Source organism: Protopterus annectens, chromosome 4.part0 (genome assembly GCF_019279795.1).
Source record: "Protopterus annectens isolate FY-2018-M chromosome 4.part0, PAN1.0, whole genome shotgun sequence".
NCBI lineage: Eukaryota > Metazoa > Chordata > Ceratodontiformes > Protopteridae > Protopterus > Protopterus annectens.
Genome location: NC_056733.1, coordinates 1,122,412,419 through 1,122,427,842, shown reverse-complemented (window position 1 = coordinate 1,122,427,842; position 15,424 = coordinate 1,122,412,419). Strand labels below are relative to the sequence as shown.

At 46.1% G+C, this 15,424-nt stretch overlaps 1 protein-coding gene across 5 annotated transcripts in view; it reads right to left on the bottom strand.

Annotated features, from left to right (window-relative positions):
- The window catches only part of FBXW11 (F-box and WD repeat domain containing 11), a 2,367,054-nt gene that overhangs the window by 1,172,847 nt on the left and 1,178,783 nt on the right, over positions 1-15,424 (bottom strand). For all 5 annotated transcript variants that reach the window (XM_044069098.1, XM_044069099.1, XM_044069102.1 and 2 more), the window contains one exon: positions 9,178-9,412. In XM_044069098.1, coding sequence (XP_043925033.1) covers positions 9,178-9,412 — 235 coding nt within the window. The remainder of the gene's footprint in view (positions 1-9,177; positions 9,413-15,424) is intronic.

The following is a 15,424-nucleotide window of genomic DNA, read 5'->3' as shown; positions in this document are numbered from 1 at the left end:
GCTGCCAATTGAACTTTGATGGTAGACACCGAACAACCCTGGTTGAACAGGGAAGTTAAGAACTTCAGAACCTCTGACACCGAAGCAGTCACAGGGTCTAATCCTCGGAGTTGGGCCCAAATAGCAAACCTCTTCCATTTACTGCTATACATCTTTTTAGTAGAAGTCTTGTGGGCCGAGGACAAAATATGCATGACTTCAGGGTCAAAAGAATGGCTCCTAACTATGGTCGGAAGAGGAGTAGCCAAGCTGCTAGCTTCAAAGAATGGAGGGACTGATGGAGCTGTCCTGACTGATGCGTCAGGAGGTCCGGAACTTGGTCCAGGAACCAGGGACCGTCCAATGCATACTTGCGAAGAAAGGGGAACCAAACTTGACGAGGCCAGTATGGGGCGATTAGAATCATTTTGCTTCTCAATCGAATCGCCTTCTGAATCAGCTTGGGGAGAAGGGGAACCTGTGGAAAGGCATACAGCAGTCCGGGGGGCCAAGCTTGGATCAGAGCATCCTTGGGGGTCTGCCCAGGAACTGGAATGAGAGAGAAGAACTGTTGGCATTTTGCGTTGAGGGGAGTTGCGAAAAGATCGCAACATGGAACTCCCCATCTCGTGAAAATCTGTGTTACCACTTTGTGATTCAAGGACCATTCGTGAGGGGAGAGAATAGTCCTGCTCAGTCTGTCGGCTATCACATTGGATGTTCCCGGAATGTGAGTTGCCACTAGAAAGCGTTTGGTAGCAACCGCCCAATCCCATACCCTCATGGCCTCTCTGCAAAGGGGGTAAGATCTGGTCCCTCCTTGCTTGTTCAAGTACCAGACTACCGACATGTTGTCGGACTGAATGGCAATCGTCCCCTGGGGGAGGTGATCGTGCAGTGCTTGCAATGTTAGAAGCACCGCCCTCATTTCCAGGATATTGATGTGGAGAAGATGCTTGGAGTGCCACGTGCCTTGGACCGACCTGTCCAGATAATGTCCCCCCCACCCTGTCTGGGAGGCGTCCGTAGTCAACGTGGCCGAGGGGGATGGGGGAACGAAGGGTCGCCCCTGATCCAGGTTGGAGGAAAGAAGCCACCAACGAAGATCCTGTTTGCACGTCTCTGTGATTAGTATTTGGTGACTGAGGGGGAGGTCTTGATAAGACCACTGGACTGACAGGAGCCACTGGAGTATCCTCATATGCAATCTTGCCAGGGGGACGAGAAGAATAATGGCTGACAAGGAACCTAACAGCTGTAGGACCATTCTCGCTGGAGTGCCGACGTCTGAGGAGTAACGCCCGAACCTGAGACTGCAATGTTGCTATCATTTCCGCAGGAAGATACTCGCATCTGCCTTGAGTGTATTTCTGCACCAATAAACAGAATACGCTGTGATGGCAGCAATACGGATTTTGTCCAATTGAATGTGATTCCTAAGGAGCTGCCTAGGGAGATAGTGGCTCCTAAAGTTTTTAAGAGTAGACGCCTTGAAGTGGCAGTTAGGAGCCAGTCGTCTAGGTATGGAAACACCTGGAATCCTAGACTTCTCAGGTGAGCAGTCACCACTGCCAAACATTTGGTGAACACCCTGGGGGCTGTGGTGAGACCAAAGGGCAGTGCACGGAACTGAAAATGACTGTCCCCTAGGCTGAAGCGCAAGTGTCTCCTTGATGCCTGATCTATCAGAATGTGATAATAGGCATCTGAGATCTATGGAGCACATCCAAACACCGTTCTCCAGAAGCGGGAGAATGGTTTGCAAGGTGACCATCCGGAATTTGGACTTTTCCACTGATCGGTTTAATCTGCTGAGATCCAAAATGGGCCTCAAGTCCCCGGTCTTTTTTGGTACCAAAAAGAATCTTGAGCAAGTCCCTGATCCGGCCTGATCTGCGGGGACAGGTTGGATGACTCCTTTTTGAAGCAGCTTTGAAATTTCGATGGCTGCCATATCCCGTTGACTGGGTGGCGGGTCCGGGATCCTTTGGTATGGTGGAGGGGGTTGAGAGAAGGGAATGGAGTAACCTCCGGCGATGATTCGGAGCACCCATCGGTCCTGAGTGATACTTTCCCAGGCCTTTAGGTGCCTCGAAAAACGACCCCCGACTGGCTCCGGAGCTGCACAGTCGGGCACTCCTTCAGGGATGCTGGAAGGAGGAGGAGCCACGAAAGGACTCGCGGTCTCCAGTGTTGCGGGGGCCTCCGCCGCCTCTGGGACGGCGTCTCCCTGAAAAATTTCCCCTTCCTCTGCCTCTAGAAGGGGAATCGCTCTGCTGCGACGAGTAAGGCTTTTGAGACTTACGGAACCACATTTTCCCTCCTCTTCGAGTCTTGGGATAAGGTCTGAAGGGAGTGGAAAACCGGGCCCCTACGGCAGTTAAAGTCTTACCCTCCTGCTCGCAGCAAGTCAAAGTGTCCTTTACCTTGGGTCCAAAAAGGGAGGACCCATCGAAGGGGGCGTCGGCAAAGAAAGACTTAAAGGCCTCCGCAAAGTGACACAGGCGCAGCCAGGCTTGTCTCCGTTGAGCAACACCTGTGCCTGCCGCTCTGCTCGCTCCTTCGGCTGCATAACAAATGAGCCTCATGGACGAGTTGGAAAGGGTAGCCAACTGGGAGTTAACAGTCTGGGCTAACTGCTCCGGTAAGTTACCAGAGAGGGTATCCGACAGCTCCTTGACCAGATCCCTCTGCAGTCTCGTAAAGTGCGTCAGGTAATTCAGAGACCTTAATGTAAAGGTTGCTGAAGCAAGGGTGCGCTTGCCATACCGATCCATGCTCCTAGACTCCTTATTAGGAGGATGGACGGATGTTGAAGCCTCTGCCACATCTTGTTGGGTAGCAGATGCCACCACCAAGGCATCTACAGCCACACCTTTGGTAAGAAAGTCCTTATCAGGGGGTGCTGAAAGGAATTTATTGGGGCGAGCTGGCACCGGTTCAACAGAGTCCGGATGTTCCCACGCCCTTCGAGAGATCAAATCCAGGAGCTCATCGAAGGGCGGAGACACCCAGGAGGCGGAGGGCTGAGCCCCGAAGGCCTTGAGGAACACAGACTCCTCAGCAGAAGGGAGTTTGGACTGCCAGTCGCCTCGTTGCTTTAGGATCTCCAAGATGTCCGCAAAGGAAACATCATCAGAGGACGACTTGGGGGACCCCTCCGCATCATCGAGGTCGGTATCTGAGGTGAGAGACTCATCAGGGGAGTCGACGTGCTTCCTCTTGCACTGTCTCTTCCTCGGGGGTTCCTCCGAAGACGTTTCGGACGGACCTCCAGGAAGAAGGGAACCCCCGATGGGGGTAACCTCAGGCCTCAGGGCTCCGCTGTCGTGAGACAGGGGGATTGCAAAGGAACCAGTCTCCGTGCCAAGGGAAGGCGGTGGTGAGATGGTAGAAGTGGCCAGAGAGGATTTGGCCAAGGCACTCCTCATGGCCTTGAAGGCGGGACCCCCAGAGTCCTGGGAAGGTTCACCCCTCAAGGCCACAACAGCAGTCGGAACCGCCGACGCACCAAGAGAGAGGCTCGGAACCAAAAAGATTGGTCCCGAAGCGTCCCCCCCGGGGCCGACAGAGGAGGTCCGCATACCGAACCCCGACCAGAAGGGCGGGGTTGGAGTTAGGGTCGGGACCGACCCGACAACCTCCACCTGCTCCACCAACACCGACTCCAACGGCACCGAAGCTGTTGGAGGAGGAATCGAGATGGCAGGGTGGGACATCGGCTCCGGAGCCGACTGGGCTGGAGCAGAGACCAACTTTGAAAGACCGGAGACTGAAAAAGCCTTTGAAGCACCCTGTCTACATCCGAATCGGACATCCTCGACGACCGAGAAGAGACCGACCGGGTCCGAGTCGACTTCACCGCCGGCTCCGAAAGACTGGGGGACCGGCTCCGAATGGTCTCGAGAAGTATCGGCGCCGAGGGAGGTTCCACCACTACTGCAATTTCCCTCGGAGCCAATGTGGACTTCGGCACCGAAGGGGAAGAGTCTGGGCAGGCAACCTTCATAGGCTCCGAAGGCAGTGGAGCCGATGGAGATGACTCGCCTCTCGACGCCCGAGCTCTCTGCTCCGAAACCAGAGTCGTCGAGGCTGGAGACATCGATGCAGACCATTCCGCCCTCGGCTCCGAAGTCCGTGGAGCCAACGGAGAAGCCTGCCTAGACTTTTTTGCTGCCGGATCCGACGGGCTGGTCGGAGCTGAAGATTTTTTCTTCCTCGACAGGGAAGAAGAAGAAGATAGGGCTTCCTCAAAGGAAGGGGTAATCAGCCCTTTCAAAATCAACTTATTTTTCCTCTCTTGGAGCACGCGAGAGGAAAAAGCGTGGCAAATGCTACAGGATTCCTGTAGGTGCTTAGGCCCCAAACAGTATACACATAACAAATGGTCGCCCGTAATGGACATTTTATAATTGCATTTTGAACATTTCTTAAATCCTGATGGCCTATGTTCTTTAGACATGGCTATCTACTTCAACTGAACTTTAAACTGAATTAAAACAAAATAACACGTAGACTAGGGCAAGGTCCCTCTAAGTTAAACGGGATCACTTACCACCAAGAAAAAATACAATTTACCACAAAAGTTCTAAAACTGCACAATGACACAATGATTAGCTGTTAAACAGCTCCTGCTAAGGCGCGTGGGCTAGGCAAAGGCCCCTCTAACTTAAACGGGATCCTTTGCTGTCAAGGAAAACACAATTTTACCACAAACTTTTTACAAAAAACAATCACACACAATAAGTAGCTGTTAAAACAGCTTTTGGGTAAGCTTAGCGAAAAATTCTGACAGAAAAAATAAGCACTAAGAGGCACTTAGCTCAGCCAAGTCCGAGACCACGTCTATGCTGTAGAAGCGGCAAACGAGATCTGGGGAAGAAGTAGTGGGGCATCCTGGGATATGAGGTGGCTCAACCAATAAGAGACTTCGTTCTATAGTATAACGTGCCGAGTCGGAGCCGAGGGTCGGCTCCGAACCCATCTGTAGAGAATGTAGGCGAGATAGGATCACATTACATCAAGTTTTTCCTCAGAAAAATGAAAATATGGAATGTTTTCCTCAGTGGGGTAGTACTTGCCCAGATCTGAATGACTGCTACACTGCCACCAATTTCAAAAAGCCCGAAGGTGGAGTGTACTTCAGTGGCAAGGAAGATCTGAAGCTTTTGGTGGACAAACTGCTCCTTTTATTTGGCTCTGATAAAGCCCCCAGAAATAAGGATGCATGGAAGGTGCCTTGAAGCATTGAAAGCAGTCTGGTGCTCAAATCCTTAAGCGAGATAGAACTCAAATAGTTTATGCTAATGCAACAACAATCTAATGTTCAACATTTATGTAATCGCCAGTCTTCCAATGATGACAACAAAAACAGAATGGACCCAACAGTGCACATTTTCCCAGTTAAAGAAATAACTAAAACATGTCTAAACATTCATAACATCTTCATGGGGCAGGTACAGTGGCAACGCTGTCTCAGCACTGCTGCCTTGTAGCATTGGACTCTTTAGTTTGGGTCCTGGCTGAGGTGCCTTCTGTGTGGTATGCACATACCCTACTGTCCAGTTTTTCACTTAGTGCTTAAATCACCTCTCACATACTGCAAACCTGCTGCAAGTAAACTGATATCCATCAAAATTAGCCATTAAGTACATATGCTGTACAATAATTAATTGGGGGGGGGTAGTGGAGGGAATTTCAATAGATAAGACCCCTCCAAAAACTATCAAAAATTGGTGAAAACTCCTGTGGAATTTTTTTTTTTTTTTTTGCAGGGCCAAGCCCACTGCACCCCCCCCCCCCCACCCCACCCCCGAGGTCACAGTGAGAAGGGAATCCTCTATCAGCAAAAGTGCTTTTGGCAAAATATTTCACTGATACAACAGTCACTGAAACTGCTAATCTAGTGACAGCCTCCTGTATGTAAGTGCATGCATCCAGCAAGGAGTTGGCAAAGCCCTTTCTAGCTTAGTTTCTATAATTTGCAAGAACAGTTGTGTACACTTATCATAAATGTAGATGTTAGAGTGTATTCACTGTTGCAGTCAACACACTTGGGTTATCCTCTGCCAGGGGTAGCCCTCAGTTGGCCCGAATACCAAAGGCTTAGTATTTCTGCATCGGTTGCTGTCGCTCCAGGACGGACGTCAGGTCAGGGGTATAAAAACAGGCAGCAGACACCATTACATCAGTTTTTCTTGCCTCAAATGTCAAGAGCCCCAAAATAGGGAGCTATTACATGGTGTGGAACACCTCCAGTAACAAGTAAACACCCCTGCCATAAAGAGGATAGGTAGAAAGGATAGAGAAAGCCATGGGGCTGTAGGGAGGGAAACCAGGACTGCAACAGTGAATACACTCCAACATCTATATTTATGGTTAAGTGTACACAACTGTACTATGTTCTTCGTGTTTCATTGTTGCAGTCATCACACTTGGTTTGATTCCCAAAGCTGAAGAAAAGGGTGGAGGCAGTCAAGAAGACTGAGGGCCGGCTAGGATGCTTTTCAAGACTGCTGTTGCAAAGCTTGCCCTGGATTTGGAGAAGATAGGCAGGTGGTAATGCTTGGTGAAGGTATGAACAGAACTCCATGTTGCAGCCCCCAGGATGTCCCTGGTAGGGACCCCTCTGAGAAAAGCTGCAGAGGTGGAGGTTGCCCTGGTGCAATGCATCCTGATCCCCTTGGGGGCGGTTTCCCATGGTATTTGTAGCAGAAATGGATGCAGTGTGCTATCTATTTGGAGAGTGATTGTTTAGATAAGGCCTTGCCCTCTGTCCCTGCCGCAAAGCTGACTAGCAACTGGTCAGTTTTTCTAAAAGATTTAGTCCTATCCAAGTAGAATCTGAACTGTCTGTGCACATCTAGAGAATGTAGAATCCTTTCCCCCTTGTTTTGTGGACTGGGGAAAAAGGTTTTGATTTGACATGGTCTGGCAAAGTCTGCTCCTTAAGCCAAGCATGCCTTCTAAATACAGAACCTATGACTGCTGCCCTGCAGGATACTTCTAGGGCATCAAAGCCACATTGCATGGTGTGCTTAGTAACTTGTTTTCCAGAATGCATACACTCCTGTAATTCTTTATTTTCTACACAAGCTGGAAAAGTAGATATTTTTTGTTTAAGGAGTTCCATAGCACGTTGCTGGTATTTCAGCATGTGGAACTTACAATTTAGTGCTCTAACGGCAAGAGTTGCAAAGGTGTATACTTTTTTACCCCATCTGTCTAAAGCTCTGGAATCCCTGTCCCGAGGAAGTGGGACTTTCAGCTGTGGTTGCACTTATTCCTTTAGGTCCTTGGGAGATGACCTCTGGGTCAGCAGTAGAATTTTTGAAAAGAAATGTGTGAGAGTCAGGGGACTCTAATACCAGTCAGGCTTCCTGGGAGCAGGTGGAAGGGTGTCAGGGGTTAAACTGGATTCCATAAAGACATCATCCACAACATCCAAGACAGGAGGAATAGCTAAAGGTCTGTGCTGTGGTAAATCTAAGAATTCTCAAAGTCTCTTTTTGGACCAAGGACAGTCCTGACACTCCCATCGGAAATGTTCCCTTAAAGTATGTAGGGTTTCACCAAAAGAAAAAATCCTCTGGAGGAGAAGCAGAAGGAACGGATCCCTCTGCATCTGAATCCTCATAAGCAGACAAGGGTTGCAAGTCTTCATATTCAGAAACTTCAGAGTCATCGGACTCCTGGTCAGATAAAATTGCTGGGGACAAGTCTCTCTTTTAGAAGGGGTAGGCTGGCTTCCCCTAATAAGCTTAAGGACTTCTGCCATTTTAAGCATTTGAGATTGAGGCATAGAAGCAGGTGCTTGAGCTTGGGTCATTTTTTTAGGGTAGTTCGTACCTTGGGCCTTAGAAACTTGGTAGTTTTAGAAAGAACTGAAAACACGAAGAAGTCAGTTTGAGTAGAGTATTGGTAGTGTGAAGAACTTCCTCGGAAGCCAGTGCCTGTTCAGCGGTTCCTGACCTATCCAAGGTACATACATCTGCAGGGTCCTTAGTCAAAGCATCTTGCGGCATACTGGACTCAAATGGGTCTCGGTAGTGGCCTGTGAATCCACAGAAGCAGGCATTAGGGGCTGCAAAAGCACCTCACTGAGTACCGGCGAACTGGCGACTAACTTAACGAAAGCATCATCTGCAGTTTTGGACCTGTGCAGTCTGCTTCTGTCTTTATCCTTATGTTTTTCGGAAGATCGGTAGTTGGATGGCTTACCGAAGCAATTTCAGAATACAGAGATGGAGCGCGAAAGTATTTAGCTATAAGGACCCAACGTCGAATAGTTCTGGTATTGAACAAAGCACAAAACGGACAGCGAGGGGAAGTCGCAGGTGACGCAGTAAGAATGGAAATCTTGGTGTGGTATTTGCTTTCCACAGATGAGACAATTAACTTTGACATTGGTTAGAGCAAGAAAAAAGGATCCCCAGCGGGGTACTTAGCTTTAGAAGACTTCAACTTCGGAAATGAAAACTCAGGTAGTGGCCATCTGGCACTAGTGTGAACTGCTTCTGCTTCGGGCTCCTCAGCGAGAAAGACTGGTGTAATAGTGTCAGCTGCCTGTTTTTATACCACTGAACAACACCTTACGTCAGTCCTGAAGTGACAGCAACCAACGCAGAAATACTAAGCCTCTGGTATTCGGGCCGACTGAGGGCTACTCCTGGCAGGATGACCCAAGTGTGATGACTGCAACAATGAAACACGAACATCTACTGAGTGCCAAGACAGCCTCTCACTCCCTCACAACCTTGCTCTGAATTAAGGAAGTAATCCTAGAATAAATGAATTTGCAGAGTCAAATATAAAATTTACAAAGATCCACATAAACATTCAAAAAACACCTACATTACTAAAATCTCTTCAGAAAAAGGCTTCAACTGATATAACACAAGAACTGGTATTACTATTAATGGGTCAAACCAGAGTCAAAACTGCTACAAGTATGACATCTTTCTTATAAAGTCCCCCATGATCTTCATTTAAGGCAACCTCTTTCTGGTACTTCTCCATGAGTTTGTACACAGATCCATCTCTTTGCAGAAGACCCTTCCAGTTGTAAGCAAAGTCTTAGACTGCAATGAAACCCTGTACACTACTGCACAGAGTGAGGGAAAAATCAAAGCCCACTTGGTAGCGTCTGTTCCAAGATGTAATGTAAAGGGAGCGGATAGGTTACATCCTTGACTTTACCTGGTAAAGCTGTGATGAAGTCCCTCTGTAACATGGGCTTCAAGTAAGAATTAATGTGTCCATGCTGATAATGGCACATCCGTGAAATAAGATGCTCTACAAATTCGACCTGATCAGACTCAGACCACTGGTCAAAATACTTTATACACAAGTCTTTTTCTTTTTCATAATTTCCTTCAGAGGGCCTCTTCCTAGAGACGATCACAGAGGAAGTTCCATTGCTGAGGTTGTTAATCTAGGTTCAGAAAAAAGAAAACAGTGAAGTTAAGAAGCTTAAAAAAAATCACTCAATACAGTAAATCAGTGAATTTCAATACAAAAGCTTAAAAACAATTATGACGCGACTACTGAAACACTCAAGCCTGTCCAGCATTATCATCTGAAACTCCCATTACCACTACTTGACTCTCCATCTATACCCGGCTTATGAAGTTTGTTTTTTTCAATTCTATAAACTACAAAAAAGTGTTGCATTAAAGAACCAGTCAGCTTTTATCATTAACAAAACACTGCACCACTTTATTACGTTTTACTACAAGTAGAATCTGGCTGATGCTTTGTTGTTATACACCTGCCCCAAGGACAAGGAAATGCATCTACTGGGTTTAACCCCACCTTTTTCTGAAGTCCCTCACCAAGCCTTCTAAGACTCCATCCGATTTTCTCAATACTGAATGTTAATGTTATTAGCAACACGCTTTAAACATCTTTTATGTAAACTCCTATCCCCTAATGCTCAAATTCTGAACAAAACGTCTAAATTTCTACCTCCATACTTTTATCTCCTCCAAGATACTCATCCTATATTAGTCGACTTCACCTGCTACAACCAAGTTCTGAACCTGTAGACATCTCCTACAAACTGTTCTCATCTTGTTTCAGTGTACAGAGACACAGGCTCCAGACATGGACAATATTTTGTTTAAGGGACACATTATGTCCATCATTCATTACACCTATCAGCGCATACTGTATACTATACCTTCCCACAGCTCTGTGCACACCTGGCTGCCTTCATGTTTTACAGCCATGGCATTTTCTGTCTTTTCACCAACATTCACTCCCCATACAATCCTTTTCTGTATTACTGTGCAATAAATACAATATATTGTTTACATTACCAACTAATATGACTAAGCAGGTTCTGAGAAACAGAGGGATGAAGCCCCAACTCTGACCCAGACAATCCAGCATAAAGGACAAGTTGGATGGGGTGGGTGAGAATACGACACTACCAGGTCAGGGATGGCAGCCTGACCTGTCTGGATGCTGACAACCAGCACAGGCTACATATCACAGAAAAAGCACTGCTAGGACCAAGACGTGCACATTCACCAAACGTGCTGTAGTTGGAGCTGGTCACAAGCAGCTATGTAAAAGGGTCTGGCATTGTGAACATTTTGTTCAGAGTTGCCAGGAAGGTAAAAGGAGGAATTCCATAAACGTCACATTCATTCATTCTACAGCAAGTCTTCAGCATCAACTATATAAAAAATCTGTACCACTTCAAAATTTATCTACTGATCAATTCCAGGTATACAAGTCAAAAAGATAGCAGGGACAATGCGTTATCACCCTGCAACATGAAGTACAATATAACATGCTACATAGCAGCCATTCTGCACTTTAACATTTTAAAACTGAAAAAAAAATCACCACCTCTACAGCTGATGAAAAAACTAAAATGTTGTACATTTGAACATTATGGTTTTCTACAGAGTAACAAACTGGTCTTCCTTAGACTCTTCAGTTATGTGCCATGCAACAAAGCTAAATGTAACACATTTGGACAACTTGGTATAGCCGATCAACTATTATGCCGGTGGAAGGAAAATGGATAGAACTCACAAAGATGTGCTAAAGTCCTCACAGGCAGTGCCTGGAAGTCACAGCTGAGCCTCGAACCCGAGCCTGGAAGCAGATAATCTTACCAGAAACACCACAACAAATTTCTATTTACCACAAGTTAGTGTATTTGGAAACTCTGTGCAACATGAAAAGTGTTCTTGGTGCCAGACTGCCACAAGCACTACATTAAGTCGTACATTCAAAAAAGACATGACAGCACACAAACAGCAGCATACACAGAGTACTACTGGGCAACACACAAACTGCAGCATGCCAACATACATAGGGTACTATAGGACAGCACACAAACTGCAGCATGCCAACATACAGTGGGTACTATAGGACAGCACACAAACTACAGCATGCCAACATACACAGGGTACTATAGGGCAACACAAACTGCATCATGCCAACATACAGAGGGTACTATAGGGCAACACAAACTGCAGCATGCCAACATACAGTGGGTACTATAGGACAGCACACAAACTACAGCATGCCAACATACACAGGGTACTATAGGGCAACACAAACTGCATCATGCCAACATACAGAGGGTAGTATAGGGCAACACAAACTGCAGCATGCCAACATACAGAGGGTACTATAGGACAGCACACAAACTGCAGCATGCCAGCATACACAGGGTACTATAGGGCAACACAAACTGCAGCATGCCAACATACAGTGGGTACTACAGGACAGCACACAAACTGCAGCATGCCAGCATACACACATACATTACATCTGCCGTTCCAAAAGTCTTGAGGGAAATGATAAAAATGTATGTTGAAAACTGGGGATAACAGTGCTTTCTCAGCTTATTCGTAGCACACAGAAATGGACATTAAGGCCAAGTTTTACTTGCATTCCAGACAGACTGATTACACCCTCAGTTTAGCAACAAGGGTCATATTTCAGCCTGAAATAATTTGAAGGCTGAAAATCCACTGGGCCCCTGTGGTATATTCAGGACAAAGCCTTATAATGCGGAGCAGGTCTCGCAGCAGCACATTGCATTGGGGGCCACACAATTCAAGACCTCAATGCATGCCATTCTACTGCTCAATCCCCAGTACTACAATTCACAGATTTTCAAGCTCTTCCTGCTTCAGGAAGTCTCTGCTTATGTTTAATCCATAACAGGATTGATGCCTGTGCTGAAAATACTCTTCTCCTGAAACGCAGCGACACAGGAGAAACAAAGCAAGAAAGGTATGGAGTGAAACTCCATATACAGGGACTGAAACAGGGATCATCATCTGCAAAAAATTCTTTAGTTTACAGTGTGCCAATGGTTACTCATATACTGCACAACTTTTGTACATGAATGAAAATCAACTAACACTCAAATCCCAAAAAATAGGTGCAGCTCGAGGTATACAAGAGTTGAGAACATCACAACAACAAATGAAACAGTTAAGCACCTTTGTCCAAATGTGTTTCAACAATTTTCCTTTTATACAAATCAATCGCACCACACATTTACAGCTGTACCACACATCAAAAGCAAACATGCATCACTATGCAAAAGTGTCAATTACGAATTTTAACACTATTAAAATACGGACAGTATAAAAATGTTAAACATGTGTGTGATGCAATATATATTTGCAACCCAAAAGCAAACAATTTAAATAACCAGTTCCAAGATCACCTAACATTATACTAACATAAAACTTCCACACTTTACATGATGCAGTTTCTTCACTTGAAGAGCAGCTTCACTCGGGTGGCATTAAGACAGAATACAAGAGGTTGTATCGTAGCCTTAAGGGTGACCTAGACCTTGGGATCACTTTCAGTGTTAGTGTCTTACAAAAGCACATGGGAAACCAATATCACAGCTGCACAAATTCAACAAAAGAACTCCTGAAAAAAAAAACAAATCCTTATAGACTACTACCCACGGAGTTTTAGAGGAAATGTCTCGAAGTTCTGAAACCCTTTAACCAACATAATTGCTAATAAGAGGATCATCCAAGGCAAGTATCTGAAAACGGCTATTGGTTCAAAGGACAGTGTTAGGTTCAACGAGAGATGCTGCAGGATGTGGAGAAGCTAAATGGAAGGACAAACTATGACTGCCCCCCCCCCAAACTGAAATGCAACTTCCTGGAGGTAATGGCTACCTTAAGTAAGCATCCTAAAGGTCCAGTTAGCATATTTAATCCCCCTTCTCCAAGCACAGGAGTAATGACTCCAGTGTCCAACTAAACTGCTATCTTTGTCATGTACATATTAAGGCTGCTTAGATCCAAGATGGCCTGACATCAGTCTTTATAACTGTTGTATTATCTCTGTTGACAAAGCCCACTGGACAAACTAACCCTTTTCAGGGGCACAGTCTGGTCACGTGACTTGCTCACAGCCCCAAGACAGGCAAAGTTGAAAAACTTCGTACCATAGGCATAAGAAGCAGGTAAACGCTTCAGTCACCTATACTATTAGACAGACTTCTTGGGAACTGAAAAATAGACTCCAGATCCTCTGTGGTCTGATGGAACCTCTCAGATGACACTTTAGCAGAACCCATAACCCTTAGCTTGGCAGCTGCCTTTTGATAGAGGCAGGATATCTAGAATGGGGCACTGAGGTCAGGTAGACCTTGGGAGAACTATGAATGGTACTGATGCAGCCTTTGGAAGCATTTCCCTGACCCACATGTTCTACAGGATAACTCTGTCACACAGGAAGATTTGACCCCCCCCCCCAATCCTAACACACTACTCCAGAATCAGACATCCAAAATAAGGTTGAAAAATCCTTAGTTTTGCAGAGGAGACACTGCCTCAAGGACAGCAGTCATTCTGGAAACCTCCATGGCCACAATGGCTTCTGTCAAATGCTTCAGTTTGCAATAAATTCTTGGAGATGTGGAAACTTCACACTAAAAGCTGAGTGGGTCTTCCCTTCCCTGATTACACTTTTCTTTCAGAGCCCAAACAAACAGGAGTTGTTACAAATGGCATTAGTGAAAGAAGCTTTGAAGTTTTCTGCAAAGCTACAGTGTCGAAGCCAGGTGTGATGTCAAATCACAATGCCAAGCCCATTGCACAAGTTATCTACTACATTACACAACAGTCACATGGAGAGTAACATTCCCTAGGTGCAGCACTAGGTACTCTAAATTCACAAGACTTAAATTTTTCAGTACTCAAAAAAAGTCACATGTATCAGACAGACGTAGGTTCAAGCTAAGAAAGCACTGGATATGTAGCACTTATCAAAGCAGTCCCTCTCTAACATTCTTAATTAAGAGGGGGTAGACTGATGGAATCTCTTCAGTGGGATAATGCTTGAGGATAGCAAAGAAATAACAGATTCAGCTACGAGAGCATTTTTCAAACACTTGCAGCCCTCAGGAGTTCACAGGATGTTATTCAATCTCTTAATCACATGTGCTACCATGGCTTGCTCTTAAATGCCTGCCATGGCCAACGACACAATTAGACAAGCAGGCTACAATGTAAAGGCTCCTGCAGGAGCTGCTCTTCAAGGCAGACTGGATTGGTGAGACACCTCCCTCAATCTCATCAGGCTATAAAATTTCCAGTACAGCACAATTAAGAGGGTGGCAGGGTGTCCTTTTGTACCACTGGTGATTCAGGTTTGGGAATGGACATGAGCTCTTGGTGCTGCTCACAGGAGAGGGGATAAGCCAAAACAGTCATGTCCACCTCTCGTATCTCCGGGGAGGATTTAGATTAGCCCAATCGATTACGCTATCTCTAAGGGAAACCAAAAGCTTCACAAGTCAATTAATGAAATTGTGGAAGGAGGGAAATGGTGAGGACATCTCTGATGTCACTGAACTAGTTACTCCCAAAGGTAAGGACAATGACCAAAAGCCATAAGCATGGTGGTTCCATCTATACAACTCCACAATGGACCCCCCCCCCCCCGAATTACAAATGAGTCACTGTTGGCCAACTTCCCAAGGTGTCTGAGAACCCACATGGCGAAGGTTTACACAAGGAATAATGAGATGGTGAACACTAGGTATCTGGAGAATGGCACTGCAAGGAAGAAGAAACAACTCTGAGGGCTGTACAGGTGGATGGGAGCAACTAAAATAAAAAGACTTCCGTATCTGGAGTTATCAGGAGGGGGGTATACCACAGAAGTCACCTCCTAAACTACTATCAGAGTGTAAGGAAATAAAGGAGTAGAATACTTCCTTCTACTGGGTACACTCAGGGAAATCTTGTCAAGCCATGAAGAAGAGGACTTGGATGCCCATTTTCTGTCTCTGCAGTGGTTTTACACCCCTTTAGGACAAAGATGATGGAGCCAACGCAGAAGACATAGGGACACACAAAGGAGTGCTGTGGCTTGGCTCCAAAGGGGTAGCTGCAATTTCTGAAAGTTGCACCTGCAATGTTTCCAAGCTTTCAAT